At 58.7% G+C, this 18,963-nt stretch overlaps 1 protein-coding gene across 5 annotated transcripts; it reads right to left on the bottom strand.

The window, feature by feature from the left end:
- Window positions 1-1,313: 1,313 nt before the first annotated feature.
- MBD3 (methyl-CpG binding domain protein 3) lies at window positions 1,314-17,623 on the bottom strand. Of its 5 annotated transcripts, none has more exons than XM_005587417.3 (7): window positions 17,376-17,623; window positions 9,289-9,448; window positions 8,767-8,904; window positions 6,927-7,017; window positions 5,703-5,880; window positions 2,959-3,162; window positions 1,314-2,797 (listed from the first exon to the last, which is right to left on the bottom strand). In XM_005587417.3, exons 1-6 carry the CDS (start codon window positions 17,387-17,389, stop codon window positions 2,964-2,966), a joined length of 780 nt encoding a protein of 259 aa, XP_005587474.1. In that variant the 5' UTR covers window positions 17,390-17,623; the 3' UTR covers window positions 1,314-2,797; window positions 2,959-2,963. The 5 variants fall into 5 exon arrangements, 2 of the variants coding, with proteins under 2 accessions (XP_005587474.1, XP_005587473.1); XM_005587416.4 differs by having other exon boundaries at window positions 17,280-17,623; XR_012428195.1 differs by lacking the exon at window positions 5,703-5,880.
- Between the last annotated feature and the right edge of the window lie 1,340 nt (window positions 17,624-18,963).

Consider the following 18,963-nt stretch of genomic DNA (forward strand, 5'->3'; position numbering starts at 1 on the left):
CTGCACTCCAGCCTGGGCAACAACAGCCAAAGAACAGCAAAACTCAAAAACAAACAAACAAACAAAAACAAAAAAAGAAAGTCCCAGAAGGTCTTGGGGCTGAGACATGGGCAGGGCTGGGGGACAGCGAAGTGGCCTTTGAGGGTGGGGCCTGGCACTGCACAGGGCAGGCTAGTCCTGGCCCCCAAGACAGACCCCAGCATTGGGAGCTCAGGCTTCCCCACCCCGTGCCAGGTCTGGGTTCTGGGGCTGGAGTGTGGGGCCTGAGTGCACCCAGGGGGTTCAGCCTGGGGGTCTGAGACTTTTCCAGGGCAGGGAATCTGACAAGGCCCTGAGCACTGGACTGGCCCCCCGGGTGCCCACACCTCCTACAACTCACTTCTCACTGGGGACGACCTCTTGCAATGGCCAGTATTGCCTTGGCCTGTGGGGGTCCCCAAGGTTTCAGGGAGAGAGGAAAGGACTGTCAAGCTTCGGCAACAGCGACAGCCCAGGGCCTGGATGGGCTTCCGGTGGGGAGGGCCCTGTGGCAGGGGTGGGGGTTGTCACATCTCAGACCAAGGCCAGGACACAGCCAGAACCCCAGGATCAGAGGGACTGATCAGGGTCTGTCAGTGACAGGAAGCTGGGCTGAGACAGAAAGGGAGAGAGAGCAAGAGACAGAGACAGAGACTGAGGGAGAGAGAGCAAGAAACAAAGAGAGACAGAGGGAGACGGCAAGAGACAGAGACACAGACACAGGGATAGACAGAGATAGACCAAGGGAGACAGGGACAGAGGGCGAGACAGGAAGAGGGAGACAGAGAGTCTCTGGGCGCCCGCAGACCCTAAGGTGGCCTCGCAGCCTTCAGGTCCAGAAAGCAGCTTCCAGTGGCCGTGGCTACTGAGTGGAAGTCCAGGGGCGCCGGGGCACAGCTCCCCTCCCTACAGCGGCTGTGCAGGACCTGAGGGCCTGGGGAGCCCTCCCTCCCGGGCAGCCCCTCCTGCTTCCCTTCCTTTGGAAGGAGCAGTGCTGGGTCTGAGCCCCAGCCCATCTTCCTCACTGCGGCAGCAGGGCCAAGACCCACGATCCTTGGGCCAAGCCAGCGGCACGTCAGGGGGCACGGCCCTCGCCCACAGATGCCCAGGCTGGCCTGGTCGTCTCTGAACACCCCCAAGCCTGACTCTGTGAATGTCCTGGAGTTGTGAATGTCCGCGAGGTTGGGGGACCTCCTGGCCCTGTCCCCACACTGCCTTCAGCCTTTCATCACCCAACCAAAGACAGAAGCTCAAACGTGGGCACCAAAGTCTAGAGGATGCACCAAACTCCAGACTCCAAGCACATCCACCCACGGTGGCTTTATTCAGTCACATCCCCACGCCCACAGCTCCCTCCACCAGGCAGAGGGGAGGCCACCCCACTGCAGCACCCGGGGATCCTGGGCCGGTGAAGGGTCCCAGCCAGAGGGCACCAACCCCAAGAAGACATGGTCCCCACCTGGAGCTTCCCTCAGCTGCCTCGGCCCTTGAGCCCGTCCCAGGGATTTGTGCTTTGACTCTGACAGGGAGCAGCAGGAAGCCGCCAGCCCACCGCGCCCATGGGTGTCCTTGGAGGGCAGACGGTGGAGCGGTGATCCCGGCTCCTGAGCGGCACTTCCTCAGCTCCCACAGCCCCCGCAGTCAGGCCCCATCAGTCCCCTGGGGCAGTGACCAGATCCTGGCGGGGTCAGCGCCGGGACAGGCCCTCTCTATGGGCCTAAGGTCAATGCAGGCGAGGGCTCGCTGGGCCCAGGCCAATGAACCCACCAGTAGGAGCCCTCACTGGGCAGCAGGGCCAGGAGGGCACCAGGGACTGGCACAGAGTCCACTCAGGGCAAGCGTCTGTGGCCTGGAACCTGCCCTCGCCAAGGCACTGGGGGGTTAAGGAACAGATCCTTCAGACGGCCTTGGGCCAGAAGCTCCCTGGAGAGCCAGGCACCTCAAGGGGCATCTGGGAGCCTCGCCCTGTCCCAGTGGCTCCTGGCACCCTGGGAGCGTCAGCACCACCCCAAAGCTGGGTGCCTGTGTCCCCACTAAATAGAAGGGAAACCGAGGCAGGGCGCCAGTTGGCAGTGGAGCATTCTGGCAGCCCCAGGCGACCGAGCACCGACTGGCAGCAGCTGGGGTTTGGTTTTCGGAAGCCAAGGCTGGCGTCAGCACACAGGGAAGGCCACCCGGTGATGCGCCTCGACTGTGTTAGATTTACTGAAGGAGAGTGGCCTCCTGGGTGTGCCACTCAGGCACGGTGAGGGTCTGTGGCACCACCAGACCCATGGCAGGGCAGAGGGTGGCGCCATCCTGCACGCCCCCGACAGTGGACCAGAGTCCCGTCCTCACACTGCGCAGTGGGTGCTGTGGGTTTCAAAAATTCGCCTTCAGACCGAGAGACCCTCCCAGCCGTCAGCGCTCCTTGGTGCCGAGCTGCCGGGCACCTTCTGGCTGCTCTCCAGTCTCAAGGAGATGGGGCAGCGGGTGTGGGGAGGAGCTGGCCTCAAGCCCCGAGGTCATAGGGAGCCAGGTGGGGCCCAGGAGCACCCGGCACTTCCCGAAGCCGGACCCTTTAGAGGACGAGCGTGGAGGGTCTTTCGGGTGGGGGCAGCCCCAGCTGTGTGCCCCGAGGCCCCGGGAAGTGGGCACAGGCTGAGGAGGGAGCCAGGAGCATGGCCTTCCTCCCGGGTGTCTCCAGGGCTGGGCTCAGCCGCTGAGCCTGGTTCACGTGGGGCCGAGGGCCGCGTCTGCAGGCGGCTCCAGCGGGCAGCACGGGCTCTCGGCAGGGCCTCTGGAAAGGACAGGGAGGGCTGGCTTTAGCGACTCCACGAGACGGGGACGCCTGGGCTCTTCTGGGGAGATGGCACCCGCTATCCCGACCACATCTGTGTTCACCAGGCAGTGCCCACTGCCAGGACCCGACTCCAGGGAGCCCCCATGGCCCCGCAGCACCTGCCCTAGACGTGCTCCATCTCTGGGTCCGGGTCGGGCTCCTCCTCCTCATCCTCCTCGTCCTCCTCGTCATCGTCCTCGGTGCAGGCCTTGTCCAGCGGCGCCTCGCCGTCACGGGCCAGCTCCTCCACGTGCGCCAGCATGTCGGCCATCAGCGCCTCCTCCAGCCGCTTCCGCACCTGCTGCACCAGCTCTTCCTGCTTCCTGGGGACAGAGGGACCTTGCGTTACGCCCAGGTGAGCGGCCAGCAGGACGTGGACACAGGACGAACGTGGGGACCTCGGCTGGAAGGGGAGGCCAGAGGGATCCACAGGCATCCCCAGGACCAGCCCTAGCCCGTGCTGCCCCTCCCTTCACAATCCATGCACAGAACAACTGGCTGCCGCTGCCCATCACCAGCATCTGCCACCCACCCAGATGGCCCACCTGCCACCTCTGCTGAGACCCAGGGAGCGGCCCAACCCCTCAGCCCCCAGACCTGGCCCTGAGACTCCCCCATGCTCAGCTGCGGAAACCCTCGCTCCCATCCCTTGACGGGCACTGAGTGGGGCAGGAAAACCACACCAGGCCGGGTGGAAGCTCACGCCTGTAATCCCAGCACTTTGGGTGGATCACTTGAGGTCAGGCGTTCGAGACCAGCCTGCCCAACACGACGAAACCCTATCTCTACCAAAAATACAAAAATGAGCCGGGCATGGTGGCGAGTGCCTATAATCCCAGCTACTTGGGAGGCTGAGGCAGGAGAATCACTTGAACCCAGGAGGCGGAGGTTGCAGTGAGCTGCAATCGCACCATTGCACTCCAGCCTGGGTAACAGAGGGAGACTCTGCTAAAAAAAAAAGCCTCACCAAAATCAGCTACCATCAGCCCGCAGCACCCCCCCGCCGGCTCGCAGGCCTGGGGTCACCTTTCCACTGCCCGCTATGCGCCAGCGTGCGTTCCCTTACCATGGCTCAGGGGCCTGAGAAAAAGAATCCACACCCATGTCTCAACCCACCACCAGGGACTGGGGGCCTCATCCTTGGGGACTACGAGCTGATGCCAGGCACTCCAGGGTGGCCGCTCCTCTGCCTGCCGACTCCTGGGCCGCAGCATGTGCTTTTGCCCACCTCCCTCTCCGGCCGCCCAGAGCCCCTCCTTGTCTCTGTTCTGCTTTCACTCCCAGGTGAGGCTGATTGTGTTTGTGGCCAAGGCTCAGCCACCCCCTTCCCCCGGGGTCTCTCCAATGGCTCCTGCAGACCTGAGCTGCTCCCTCTCACTGTCCCCACCCCCCGGAACACCCTGGCTCACCTACTCCACTGCAGCCGCCAGACAGAACCCCACCTCCTGCTGAACCCACCACCGAGTTCCTAGTTTCAATGCCTTTTTCTATTTCTATGAGTTCTTTATTTTTTTAACTCTGTGACCCAGGCTGAAGTGCAGTGGCAGGATCTCAACTCACTGAAACCTCCACCTCCTGGATTCAAGTGATTTTCCTGCCTCAGCCTCCTGAGTAGCTGGGACTACAAGCACATGCCAACACACCCAGCTAATTATTTTATTATATTTTTTAATAGCGATGAGGCTTCACCATGTTGGCCAGGCTGGTCTTGAACTCCTGTCCTCAGGTGATCCTCCTGCCTCGGCCTCCCAAAGTGCTGGGATTACAGGTGTGAGCCACTGTGCACAGCCTTATTTCTGCAAGTTTTGCAGGGCTTTTAATGATCTGCCTGCGATTTCTCAGTCTTGTTCTTTTCTTATGTTGTCAATTCTTCCTATTCCACCATCTTCATTTCGGGGAGTTCGCTGGGCATGTGGAGAGTGTAAATGGACCTCAAACCCAAATGAGGGGGCCCAAAAGCACCACGGCCGGAGGAAGATGCCGCAGCCGCTCAGGACGGAACCCTTGGCACCCATAGTCTGTGTGCTTGCGGGGGTGGCGTCTTAGGTCCATGTCTTCACCCTGCGTGGGGGCACAGGGTCTCTTCTCCTTGTGCCCAGGGGCCTTTGACCCCTGGCTGCTGCCACAGGAAGCCCACATGCCCCAGCGCCTCCCTGGCTGCTGCCACAGGAAGCCCACATGCCCCAGCGCCTCCCTGGCTGCTGCAGGCTTCAGTTCCTTGTTTCTGGAACCCTCAAGAGTTTCCTTCCTGACCTAAGCCGTGTGCTGCATTGAACATGAAAAGCCCCATCTTCTCTCCAGCACTTCCAGAGTTTTCTGCAGGCGCCTCCGTCACCGCGGGGCCTTGCGTCCACCCTGCACACGGGACGTGCGTTCGGCCCTGAGGCCCTGCAGGAGGGCCCCTCACCCTTGGGCTGCTCAGCCTCACCTGACTGCTGCCTGTTTCTGCAGCGGCCGTGTTCCCTGCCGCTCGTTCCCAGGCTCTGCACGCTGGAACTGCCCCTCAGCAGGCGCCCTGCGCCATCTCCCTGAAGGCAGAGAGCCCTGGCCTGCCCTGTCCCTCCATCTCCAGGGCCCAACGTGGAGCCCAGCACCCAGCACAGCCAGTCCTCACGGGCTCAAAGGACCATACTCTTTTCAAGAACATTTCTTCAAGGGGTGCCTGGCTCGCCCTGAACCCAGCACGTGGGTGAAACAGTTCATACTGGTCCGACGATGGGTACCCTTGCCCCGTCTATTTCTGTTTCAAAACCCCAGCAGTGTCGTGGGGAGACGGGAAACACGCAGGCACACGGGGACACTCAGGGTCCCCATGCCCCCAAGAGAAAGGGCGGAGGAGCAGGGGACCAGGCCGAGGAGCTACCTGATGTCCTCGTCGGTCACCATGAAGGCTTTGCACAGGGGCTGCGTGGTGTTGAGCCACACACCAGGGTTCTTCTCCACGGCGGCCGAAAGCTGTCCCGTGATGGGCATGGTGCTAGTGTGCAGGGCGCTGGCGATGGCTGACAGCAGCGTCTCATCTGTGCAGCCAGGTCCTACCCCTGCCAGGCAGTGGACAAACAGCCACAAGTGGAGAGGTCACCACGGGGCAGCTGTGGCCTGGAGAGCTGGAGAGGCCACGGAAATGCCCCAAGAATGGGAGCTGCCGCTTTCTCCCCGCGACTCGGGTTCCATTTCTAAATTCCCTCTCCTGCTTGTGTTATTACATTCATAACAGAAAACAAGCAAGCTAGGCCAGGTGCGGCCTCTCCCGCCTGTAATCGCAGCATCTTGGGAGGCTGAGGTGGGAGGACTGATTGAGCTTAGGAGTTTGAGACCAGCCTGGACAACATAGTGAGACTCCTGTCTCTACAAAAGAACTAAAAAATTAGCCAGGTGTCACGCTGCATGCCTGTGGTCCCAGCTACTCAGGAGGCTGAGCTGAGAGAACCACTTGAGCCCGAGAGGTGGAGGCTGCCGCGAGTAGTAATGGCGCCGCTGTACTTCAGCTTAGGCCGTGGAAAGGCTGCCTTTTGTTTTCTGAGACAGGGTCTTGCTCTGTATTTTCCGTAGAGATGTAGAGATGGGGTCTATGTTGCCCAAGCTGGTCTTGAACTTCTGAGATCAAGTGATCCTCCTGCCTCAGCCCCTCAAAGTGCTGGGATTACAGGCGTGAGCCACTGTCCCCAGCGACCCTGTCTCAAAAAACCACCAACAAAACCATGCAAGAGCTGCATTCTTTGTTCTGTGGTGGGGACGTGCTCGGAGGGTGCAGGAGCCAAGTCAGATGTCCTTGTTTGTTTTTAGGATCCCCATGGCAAAACTGCACGTCCTGCAGGTGAAAACAGCCCCAGGCCTGCGCCACACCTGGAAGCCACAAAGCCCCACCCGCAGGGTCTCCAAGGTCAAGAATGAAGGGCCCAGCCCAAGCGCCCTTACCCATCCCCAAGCCCACTGGGCCTCCTCCTCCCGCCCCAGCCGCAGGCAGATTTGCTCTAAGCACCCGCAGCAGGAACAGCCATCCACCCTGCTAGGAGATGAGGGCACCCGCAGCGCTTCCACCCCACCCGGCACGTCCCCTTCCGCCTTCCCTCAGGCGCCCGCTCACCCTGCAGGCCCTTGGGGAGGTCCATGGTCTTGACCAGCTCCTCAGCAATGTCGAAGGCGTTCAGGCCGCTCAGCTTCTTCTCCCAGAAGAGCTGCCCAGACACAGATGTGAACCTCAAGGATGGCCCGCCTGGCCTCCTTGCCCCGTGTGGGTCCCCACGGCGCCTCTCCCCTCCCAGGGCCTTGAGTCCCCAGCCCCTGCCCGGGCTTTCTGCAGCCAGGGATCCAGTGGACGTTTGTAAATAAGAATAAAAATACACACGGGGTGGCTTGCACCTGCAATCCCAGCACTTTAGGAGGCCGAGGTGGGCAGATCACCTGAGGTCAGGAGTTTGAGACCAGCCTGATCAACATGGTGAAACCCCTTATCTACTAAAAATGCAAAAAAAGGTCGAGTGTGGAGACGGGTGCCTGTAATCCCAGCTATTTGGCAGGCTGAGGCAGGAGAATCACTTGAACCCGGGAAGTGGAGGTTACAGTGAGCTGAGACCGCACCATTGCACTCTAGCCTGGACAACGAGAGCAAAACTCCGTCTCAAAAAAAAAAAAAAAAAAAAAAAAAAAAAAATTAGCCACATGTAGTGACAGGTACCTGAAATCCCAGCTACTTGGGAGGCTGAGGTGGAAGAATCACTTGAAAACAGGAGGCAGAGGTTGTAGTGAGTTAAGATCCCGCCACTGCACTCCAGCCTGGGTGACAGAGTGTGATTCTGTCTCCAAAAAAAGAAAGAAAAAACAAAAAGAAAATACACACGGTTCTCAGGTTTTTAAGAAGTAGGTTATGCAGTCACATGTGGGCAGTCAGCCCCCTGTATCTGTGGGTTCATAACCACACACCCAACCAGCTGCAGACGGAAAATATTTGGGGGGAAAAAAAGACAAAAATAATACAACTGGCCAGGTGAGGTGGCTCACACCTGTAATCCCCACAGTTTTGGAAGCCAAGGTGGGAGGATCAGTTGAGGCCAGGAGCTTGAGACCAGCCTGGGCAACATACAGAGACCCTGTCTCAAAAATGAAAAACTAAAAAAAAGGAATAAAACACACACAACAAGGAGTGTCACAAGCATCTACACCTCATGAGGAATCTAGAAAATACCTGCAGGTAATGTGCAAACATTAAACCATTTCCATTTTTTAAAAAATATTTTTGTTTTATTTGTGAGACAGGATCTCGCTCTGTTGCCCAGACTCAAGTGCAGCGGCAGGATCTTGGCTCACTGCAACCTCCACCTCCCGAGTTCAAATGATTCTCCTGCCTCAGCCTCCCGTGTAGCTGGGATTATAGGCGCCTACCACCACGCCCAGATAATTTTTGTATTTTTAGTAGAGACGGGGTTTCACCACGTTGGGTCAGCCTGGTCTCGAACTCCTGACCTCAGGTGATCCACCTGCCTCGGCTTCCCAAAGTGCTGGAATTACAGGCCTGAGTCACTGCGCAAGGCCATCCTGGACCATTTTCTATGACGGGCCTCAACATCTTCGGATTTTGGTATCTGGGGGTTGAGGGTGGGGTGTGTCCTGAAACCAATGCCCCGCACATTCCACGAGGGGACCGCAGGACCGGGTCTTGCTCTATCCCTCAGGCTGGTGTGCAGTGGTGTGCCTCCTGGGCTCAAGCAATCCTCCCACCTCAGCCTCCCAAGACGCTGGGACCACAGGCGCGCGCCACCACATCCACCTAATTTTTTCACTTTTTTTTGCTTCGTCATGTAGCCCGGGCTAGCCTGGAACTCTTGCGCTCAATCCATCCGCTCCATGTACGATCTTATTCCAAACGTCCGCCCACTACAGTGAACAAGCTGGCCGGGAAGGCTGGGGTCCCTATGCGTTGAGCTCACCTGGCGCGGCTGGTCCACCGCCTTCTGTGGGTCACTCTTGACCTTGTTGCTGGGGTGGTTGGTAATCTTGGTCACTGGCTGCTTGAAGATAGACGCCGTCTGGCGCACGGGCAGCGCCGTGTTCAGGTCGGGCTTGCCCTGCGGGAGGAAGGAGATGCGGTCCGGTCTGGGGGCGCCCCGGCGGCGTGGAGCCTCAAGGGGTGCGGGGCCCGAGCGACCCCTCGCCGTGCCGGCGCCCCTCGCGTCCCCCGTGCCCTCCAGGACCCCCACGGTCCGGGGAGGCCGCTCCCGCAGGGTCGGCCCGGCCGGCTCTGGAGCCCCCGCCGCGGGCCGTGTCCTCGCCATGAGCCCTGCGCTCTGCGCTCTGCGCCCTGTGGCCTGCGCCTTCCGCTCTCTGCTCTCCGCCCGCTGTGACCTCCTGCGCTCTGGACGCCGGGCTGCGTCGCCCGCAGGTCACGTCATGGCCGTGTCCCCGCCTAGAACGCCCCGCGCCGACGTCACCCGCGTGGCGCCACCACTCACCTTGACCTGGTTGGAGGAGTCGTAGCGCACGCGCTGGCGACTCTTGTTCATCTTGCTCATCAGCATCTTGCCCGTGCGGAAGTCGAAGGTGCTCAGGTCCATGGAGCCGCCCAGGTAGCGGGCCAGCTGCGGCTTGCTGCGGAACTTCTTCCCGCTCGGGCTGCAGGGAGGCGGGACGGTCGGTGCCCCGGCCGGACCCCGGACCCCAAACCCAGGCCTTGGCCCCAGACCCAAACCCAGTCCCAGCCCCAGCTTCAGGCCGTGACCCCAAACCTAGGCCCTAGCCCCAGGCCCAGACCCCAACCCTGGCGTGACCCCAGACCTTCATCGCAGACCCCAGCACCCCAAAACTGGCCCCCACATCTGGGCGCCAGCCCCAGCCCCAGCCTCCACATTGGATCCTTGCCCCAGACCCCTAACTCCGGTCCCCTCTGCCGTAGGCCCTGGCAGCATCAGGCACAGCAGACACTGAGCTCGGGTACAAACGCTATTACCTACAGGAGGATGAGCCCCGGCTCTGGGAGGATGGCTCACATTTCCAGAACATTCCAGAAATGGAATTTAGGTCACATTCTTCAGAAAAGACCCCACGGAGAACAGGTATGTGAGGGACAGCCCTAAAAGCAATCTCCTTCCCCCTTGGGGTAACAGCGGCAGGGCCAGGCTGGGAAGGGGTCTCGTTCTAAGGTCTGGGGCCAGGCCCCAACAGCCGCTTGGGTATAACCCGACCGGGGAGCTCGCAACAAGGCAGCCAGGTAAACAGACCTGCTCTCAGACACGGGGCTCTGCTCTCAGCCTGCCACAGACAAGCGCCGGCAACTCATCCTCTCCAGGACCTAAGGACACCCACCTATGGGTTGCCCTGTGTGTCACATGTGGTCACACTACAGGATGACAAGCACCCAACCCAGCACATCGCCATCAGGAACAGCCACGTTGGAAAAGCCTGGCACCTCCTCACCAAGTTTCCTGATGACCCAGACATGACATTCTTAGGCATCTGCCTGAGAAATGAGCACACATCCCACACCATCACTTCTACGCGGGTGTCCCCAGGAGCCCCACCACAGGAGCCAGGAGGTGGCAGCAGCCGAGACGCCTTCCATGGATGAACGGACAAACACACCATGGCCCATCCACACAGCCATGAAAAGCAGCGAGGCTCTGACACAGGCCACAGCGTGGATGCACCTTGAGGACAGCACACTCAGAGATGCCAGACACAAAAGGCCACACAGTATGTGACCCCATTTCTTTTTTTTTTTTGAGACGGAGTCGCCCAGGCTGGAGTGCAGTGGCCGGATCTCAGCTCACTGCAAGCTCCACCTCCCGGGTTTACGCCATTCTCCTGCCTCAGCCTCCCGAGTAGCTGGGACTACAGGCGCCCGCCACCGCGCCCGGCTGGTTTTTTGTATTTTTTAGCAGAGACGGGGTTTCACTGTGTTTGCCAGCAAGGGCTCGATCTCCTGACCTTGTGATCCGCCCGTCTCAGCCTCCCAAAGTGCTGGGATTACAGGCTTGAGCCACCACGCCCGGCCAATGTGTGACCCCATTTCTTTTTTTTTTTTTTTTTTTTTTTTTTTTTTTGAGACAGAGTCTCGCTCTGTCGCCCAGGCTGGAGTGCAGTGGCCGGATCTCAGCTCACTGCAAGCTCCGCCTCCCGGGTTCACGCCATTCTCCTGCCTCAGCCTCCCGAGTAGCTGGGACTACAGGCGCCCACCACCTCGCCCGGCTAGTTTTTTTTGTATTTTTTAGTAGAGACGGGGTTTCACCGTGTTAGCCAGGATGGTCTCGATCTCCTGACCTCGTGATTCGCCCGTCTCGGCCTCCCAAAGTGCTGGGATTACAGGCTTGAGCCACCGCGCCCGGCCAGTGTGACCCCATTTCTATGAAATGTCTAGAACAGGATAATTCAGAGACAGCAAGAGGACGCATAGTGCCAGAGGCTGGGGTGAGGGATGTGGAGTGACTGCTGATATGGATGCGACTTTGTTTCTTTCTTTCCTTTTGGAGATAGGGTCTCACTGTCACCCAGGCCGGAATGCAGTGGCTCAATCACAGCTCACTGCAACGTTGAACTCCTGGGCTAGGGTGATCCTTCCACCTTAGTCTCCCAAGTAGCTGGGATGACAGGCACAAGCCACCACGCCTGGCTAATTTCTTTTTTTTTTCTTTTGAGATGGAGTCTCACTCTGTCGCCCAGGCTAGAGTGAAGTGGCTCGATCTTGGCTCTCTGCAACCTCCACCTCCAGGTTCAAGTGATTCTCCTGCCTGAGCCTCCTGAGTAGCTGGGTGTACAGGTGCCGCCACCACACTTGGCTAATTTTTATATTTTTAGTAGAGACCAGGTTTCACCATGTTGGTCAGGCTGGTCACAAACGCCTGACCTCACGTGATCCGCCCGCCTTGGTCTCCCAAAGTGCTGGGATTACAGGTGTGAGTCACCGTGCCCAACCTAATTTTCGTATTTTTTTAATACAGATGGGGTCTTGCCATGTTGTCCAGGCTGGTCTGGAACTCCGGAGCTCAAGCAGTCCTCCCACCTTCCCTCCCAAAGCTTTGGGATTACAGGTGTGAGTCATCATGCCCTGCCGCTTCATTTCTTTGTTTTTCATTTTTCCTTTTAGAGCCAGGGTCTCCTTTTGTTGCCCAGGCTGGAGTGCAGTGGTGTGATCATAGCACACTGCAGCCTTGACCTCCTAGGCTCAAGGGATTGTCCTGCCTTGCCCTCCTGAGTAGCTAGGACTACACAAGTGTGCACCACCATGCCCAGCTAATTTTTAAATTTTTTGCATAGATGGGGTCTATGTTGCCCAGGTTGGTCTCCAACTTACGATCTCAAGAGATCCTCCTGCCTCGACCGCCAAAGGGATTACAGGTAGGAGCCACTATGCCTGGCTGGTTTCTTTTATCTCGATAAAATCATTTAGAAATAATAGCACTTGTATGGTGCTTACTAGGCCAGGCACCTCAAACATACTGTATCTATAAACTGAGTCAACAGTCACTTTTATTAATAACGCATCAGCCTGAGATTGGTAGGTAGCCCTGTTTTGCTGGTTTCCTAGAATCCTCTAGGGCAGGCTCCTCCTGTCCTCTTCTGCCCCTGCCCCAGATGTCCTGGCCCATGGCAGACGCCAGATGCCAGACAACTGAGACAGCTCCGAAGAATCTCCTGTAGCCAGAAGGAAACTCAATTCTGCAGGCACTGCACAGAAATGCTTGGTCCCATGCTTAGCTCAATCGCCTCTATCCAGGATCTACGTACTGGGCTGATACACAGACCACGGGAAGTTTTATTTCTCTCCACCCAGCCCCCCCCACCCAACCCTGGGCAAATTCCATGGTCCACAAGGACACGGATGGGCTCCAGCATGTCCACTAGGACAGGGCGCCGCAGGGAGGGCACGAGGACAAGTGCCTGGGGGTCCGAAACCACTGAGGGCTCCTCCCGGAGATTTACTTTTGAGATTTACTCTTGTAATTACTCTCCGGGCTGGCTGACGTTAAATCGAAGGTGGTTTGCCCAGGGCAGTGGAAAGAAACCGAGAGACCAGAGGCTCAGACTCAGGCTTCACATAGCCACAAGAAGAGACCCCACAAAACACGCCCAGCAGCTCTTTGCCTCCAGTCACCCCAAAGAGAGGCTGTTCTGCCTTTTAAGATGAAGGCAAACAAGGCTGGGCGCGGTGGCTCACGCCTGTAATCCCAGCACTTTGTGAGGCCAAGAGGGGTGGATTGCCCGAGCTCAGGAGTTGGAGACCAGCCTGGGCAACACGGTGAAACCCGTCTCTACTAAAATATAAAAAATTAGCCGGGCACGGTGGCACGTGCCTGTAGTCCCAGCTACTCAGGAGGCTGAGGCAGGATTGGTTTGAACCCAGGAGGCGGCGGTTTCAGTGAGCCGAGATCATGCCACTGCACTCCAGTCTGGGCGACAGAGCAAGACTCTGTCTCCAAAAAAAAAAAAAAGGCGAACAACAGACACAGATCACAGACTGGTTGTTAGGACTGGGGGTGGGCGCACAAGGCAGTGGCAAATGGGTCTGAGGTTCTTTCCGGGGTGATGGAAATTCTAAAATTGAATCTGAGGATAGCTGCACATACCCGTAAATATGTGAATATGCTAAAAAACCATTGACTCGTGCACTTTAAATGAGTGTATTGTATGGTACATAAACTGTATCTCAATAATACCCTCTCAAAAAGAATAAATGCAGTTGCTCACACCTAAGGTCAGGAGTTCGAGACCAGCCTGATCAACATGGTGAAACCCCATCTCTACTAAAAATACAAAATTAGCCAGGCGTGGTGGCACATGCCCGTACTCCCAGCTAGTTGGGAGGCTGAGGCAGGAGAACTGCTTGAACTCGGGAGGTGGAGGTTGCAGTGAGCCGAGATTGCACCATTGCACTCCAGCCTGGGTGACAGGGCAACACTCCGTCTCAAAAAAAACAAAAAACAAAAAGAGGGCGGTGTAATCCTAGCACTTTGGGAGGCCGAGGTGGGACGATCACCTGAGGTCAGGAGTTCGAGACCAGCCTTGCCAACAGACCGTCTCTATTAAAAACACAAAAATTAGCTGGGGGTGGTGGCGGGGGCCTGAAATCCCAGCTACTTGGGAGGCTGAGGCAGGAGAGTCACTTGAACCCAGGAGGCGGAGGTTGCAGTCTGCCGAGATTGTGCCACTGCACTCCAGCCTGGGTGACAGAGCGAGACTACCTCTCAAAATAAATAAATAATAAAAAAAAATGAAAATAAAAAATTAGCTGGGCGCGGTGGCTCATGCCTGTGGTCCCAGCTACTCCGGAAGCTGAGGAGGCAGGATCGCTAGAGCCCGGGAGGTCAAGGCTGCAGTGAGCTAGGATTGCACCACTGCACTCCAGCCTGGGTGACAGAACAAGACCCTGTCTCTAAATAAATAAATGCAAATGCAAGATAGAGGGGGTTAGTGGTAACGAGGGGCTGGGGGAGGAAGAAGTGGGGAGTGACTGCTAATGAGGACAGAGCTGCTTTTCGGGGTGATGAGAACGTTCTGGAATTACACAGTGGTGATGGTTGCACAGTTTTGTGAATGTACTAAAAACCACTGGTGGCCAGGTGTGGTGACTCACGCCTATAATCCCAACACTTTGGGAGTCTGAGGTGCTGGCGTCAGGAGTTGAGGTCAGGAGTTCGAGACCAGGCTGGCCAAATGACGAAACCCCTTCTCTACTCAAAATACAAAACTTAGCCGGGCGTGGTGGTGCATGCCTGTAATCCCAGCTACTTGGGAGGCTGAGACAGGAGAATCGCTTGAACCCGGGAAGCAGAGGTTGTAGTGAGCTGAGATCGCGCCATTGCACTGTGGCCTTGGCGAAGAGTTAAACTCCGTCTCAAAAAAAAAAAAAAAAAAAAAAAAACCACCCACTGAATTGTACATTTTTAAAAAGTAGCTTTGGCCAGGCAGTGGCTCATGCCTGTAATCCCAGCACTTTGGGAGGCTGAAGCAGGTTAATTGCTTGAGTACAGGAATTCGAGACCAGTCTAGTCTAGGCAACACAGTGAAACCCCATCCCTATAAAAATAAGCCAGGCATGGCGGCGTGTGCCTGTAATTCCCGCTACTTGGGAGGCTGAGCTGAGAGGGTCACCTAAGCCTGGGAGGTTGAGAATGCATAAGCCATGATTGTACCACTGCACCCCAGCCTGGGTGAGACCCTGTCACAAAGAAAAAGAAAACTAGCTTTTGTGGAATGTGAATTATATCTCAATTTTTAATAAAGGTTATGCCTGTCTATTGACACAGAAAGATGTCCCTGAAATTTTATTCAATGAACCAAGAACAGCCTTGATAAAACCACACATATAGAAAAAGGTGGGCGTCACGGCCTGAACTATCCCAGGCACCCCCAACAGAGAACGCAGCCTGGAAGCCTGCAGCCTCAGATGAAAGCCTGGGCTGAGGAGGCCCCAGACCTGCAGAGGGCAGCTCTAGGCAGAGTCTGGCTTCACCCTCTGCAGAGAAACCTGAAATCTCCCCAGCCTGTTTAGAGCCTTTCCCCGCTTTTCTCCATTGCTAGACCCTCATGCTCAGGGCCAGGGCCCAAAGTGGGAATGAGAGGGCTGGGGTGAAGACAGCCTCAGGGCACTCCGCACAAGCTGGCCTTCATCCCAGCTCCCAAGCTGCAGCCACCTCTTAGGGGGTTCCTGCTGCCTGGACGCCTCTCCCTGTCGCTCCATGTGACGTCCTCAGAGAGGCCCCCTCCCTGACCCCAGTCTCAGTCAGGCCCCGCATCTGCCCTCCCAGATTTTAGCATGCGTCACCGCAGATCTCAGGACGTGTACCCACGGCTGTCATGGAAAGTGGCTGGTGTCCTGGCTGTCACCTGTTAAGCAGGAGGGCCCGGCCTCACTCCTGGCTGAATGGTCGGATCCAGGCAGCGCCTGGTGCTGGGGAGGCTTGTTTTTGCCAAGGGGCTGACACAGACCTGCTGTGGACTCTAGGGCAGCCTTTGGGAGAGGGAAAGCCAGAAATGTGTTTGGAGGGAGCATAGCCCGACCTCCTACTGACAGAGGACAGAACACAGGGCTTCAGGCTTTCTAGAGCCAGAGAGCCAACGAAGGGGGCGAGTACCAAAGGGGGATGCACGACCCTGTCCGAGACAGGGATTGCAGTCCCACTATGCCAATGCCTGCAATTACAGGGTTCCAGCTCACAAAGGTACACATCTGGGGACCAAGTTTCCCCTCTCTGTTGCTGTCATCCAACTTTCCAGGAACCAGTCCCCGAGCTCCTCCTGCAGAACGAGGCTCCACACACTGCTTCTGATCACAGCCATCCTTTCCCTGCTCACTTTTCTCACTTAATCTCCCCAAACCGGGACAGTCAGGAACCACAGGGGACCGAAGTGCACAGTGGACCGAGCGCTGGTTCTGCCCCTCCTTGGCTCGTGGAAACCACCCGCCCTCACCTGGGCGGTCTCCGGCCCACGACCCCGAGCTGTGGGAAAAAGGGGGGCCGACCGCACACCCCCCTTTACCCAGGTGCTCGGCACATGGCAGGCGTCCTCTTGCCCCTCATGGGGGACCTGAAGGGGCCGCGGGACAGTGAACCAAGGGGAGGGCGCAATCAAAGCTGGCCCAGAATCAAAAGTATCTTTCCCCAGCCAGGGGGGAAAAAAAAAAAAAAAAAAAGGAAGACAAACAGCAGGTGGCCGACTGACTGGATATTGGCTGCAGCAGGCGACTAAGTCTTTGTTCCACGGAGGGGGTTCCCTGCGACCTTTCTGAGCAGCGCCTGTTCCAATTTGGGGAGTGGGGGGGTCTCTGAAAGCCTTCGACCACCACCAATATCTACGCAAAGACTACCGTTAGGTCGGCTCGGAAAGCCGCAAGCCTCAGGTCTCCACCCTGAGGGGGCCACGACCCACGAGGTCCTCGGAAGGAGTGCGGGGGAGGAGGTGGAATACCTTTGAAAAAAGCAACGCTGCGAGGGAGACCAGTCACCCTGAGGCGCTTATTCCCAGGACTGGGTTGAGCCCAAGAACCCGCATTTTCACGCACGCTCTCCCCGATCCCCCCATGAGCCCTGCACCCCGAAACCCCGCCTGGCCAGCCCCTCAGGCTCCGCGCCACCCCAGCAGCGCCCCAAGAAGGCACCCCCTGCGTCTCACGGAAACCAAAGGAACAGCCCACCCCCCACCCCTGCCTCCCGGCAGCGTCTGGCCGTCGCCAGGCGCCCCTGGCCCAGCGCGCACGAACAAAGGCCACAGTCGCCGCCCGGCAGCCAGTCCCCAAACGGCCGACCGAAAGCCATGCGGCCCAACAACCGACGCACGCGCACTGGGCCTTCGCGCGCCGGGCGGACACGCACGCAAGACGCACGCACGCACGCACGCACGACGCACGCGCGGGGCCCGGGCCGCGGCCCGGGGCAGGGGCGCCGAGGCCGCCGCAGAGGCCGCTGGGAGGCGCCCGTTGAGGCCCTGCGCGGCCGGCGCGCTCATTCACCTATAGTAAAAGACATCCCTGTGGCCGGCCGACAGCCCCGACCTTCTGGGCACTTCTTCCCTCTCCCAGCCCTGCGGGAGCGCCGGGCACTCCCACCTCTTCCGCTCCATTGCGCCCGGCTCCTCGGCCCGCCGCCGGGCCCGCCGCCGCCGCCCGGACCCCCGCTCGCTGCCGCCGCCTCAGCTGCCTCCGCTGCCGCTGCCGCCGCCGCCACTTGCCGCGGCTGTTCCGGCCCGCGGGCCCCCGCCCTCCGCCCCCAGCCGGGCGCGCGCCGGCTTTGCCGCCCTCTCAGCCCCCTCCCCGCGCTCGCCAGCCCCCGCTCGGGGGGCCCGCTCCGCCCACCCGCCCGCGCGGGGCCCCGTGCTGCGCAGCCGCGGCGCCAGGCCCCGCCCCTCTCCGGCAGCGCCAATCAGCGCATGGGGGGCGGTCCTCCGGCGGTGTGTGCGCCTGCGCCCTGTGCCTCGTGAGCCGCTAGTGCCCAGCAGCTGTTCCCGGAGCCCCCACAGCCCCTTCCACTGTGCCCCCGCTTCCCCGGCCGCCTGGGGCGCGTGCGCGGGGTCATGCTTTCGTACTAGTGGGGTCCTTTTCCCCGACCTTTCTCCAGCCCAAGTCTTGGGGACTCTGGCCTAGTGACTGGACCTCGGCTTCCCCACCCTCCAGGTCTCCCAGCTTCCGATCTTTTTACGGGCGTCCACATCTGGGGGGCTTCCTCCGTGACGACCCCCTCCATGCCCCCAAGTTCCCTCCAGTAGCTTTTTTTTTTTTTTGAGACGGAGTCTCACTCTGTTGCCCAGGCTGGAGTGCAGAGGCGCGATCTTGGCTCACTTAAAGCCTCCGCCTCCCAGGTTCAAGCTATTCTCCTGCCTCAGCCTCCCAAGTAACTGGTTCCACACACAGCTAATTTTTGTATTTTTAGTAGGGACGGGATTTCACCATGTTGGCCAGCCTGGACTCGAACTCCTGACTTCAAGTGATCAGCCCACCTCGGCCTCCCAAAGTGCTGGGATCATAGGCGTGAGCCACCACGCCCTGCCCAGTAGCTTTCTGACCCCTCGGAATCCAGGTATCTGAGCCCCCTGCTCCCCTACTCCACCCCCTGCACCTTAGTCCAGCCAGCATCTCTGGTCGGGAGAGTTCCAGGACCTTCCTGCGGAATCACCCACCCACTGTTGCATCCTTTTTTTTTTTTTTTTTGAGACGGAGTCTCGCTCTGTCACCCGGGCTGGAGTGCGGTGGCGGGATCTCAACTCACTGCAAGCTCCGCCTCCCGGGTTTACGCCATTCTCCTGCCTCAGCCTCCCGAGTAGCTGGGACTACAGGCGCCTGCCACCTCGCCCGGCTAGATTTTTGTATTTTTTAGTAGAGACGGGGTTTCACCGTGTTAGCCAGGATGGTCTCGATCTCCTGACCTCGTGATCCGCCCGTCTCGGCCTCCTAAAGTACTGGGATTACAGGCTTGAGCCACCGCGCCCGGCCAATCTCCTCTTAACCCCTTCCCCAGCCAGCCAGAGGGATCCTGAAATGGAAATGGGTGGGCTGCCCCCTGTCGGTCCCCCACTGACAGCATCGCTCCCAAGGATAGGGCTGGGCCGACCTGCACAGGTGTTCAAGGACTGAGTCTAGCTGCTGTGCCCCTCTGCCTCCAGCTGGAGAAGCTGTCCTGGTTCTAAGGACTCCTTTGTTG

This window comes from Macaca fascicularis, chromosome 19 (genome assembly GCF_037993035.2).
Source record: "Macaca fascicularis isolate 582-1 chromosome 19, T2T-MFA8v1.1".
NCBI lineage: Eukaryota > Metazoa > Chordata > Mammalia > Primates > Cercopithecidae > Macaca > Macaca fascicularis.

What these genes read in the sequence shown, in the direction of transcription:
- MBD3 (XM_005587416.4), bottom strand. Translation starts at nt 17,389, where the DNA reads ATGGAGCGGAAGAGGTGGGAGTGCCCGGCGCTCCCGCAGGGCTGGGAG. An exon ending in ACTCCTCCAACCAGGTCAAG is followed by an intron (nt 8,905 to 9,288) that starts GTGAGTGGTGGC and finishes TTCCTCCCGCAG; the next exon opens with GGCAAGCCCGACCTGAACAC. An exon ending in CGGTGGACCAGCCGCGCCAG is followed by an intron (nt 7,018 to 8,766) that starts GTGAGCTCAACG and finishes GTGTCTGGGCAG; the next exon opens with CTCTTCTGGGAGAAGAAGCT.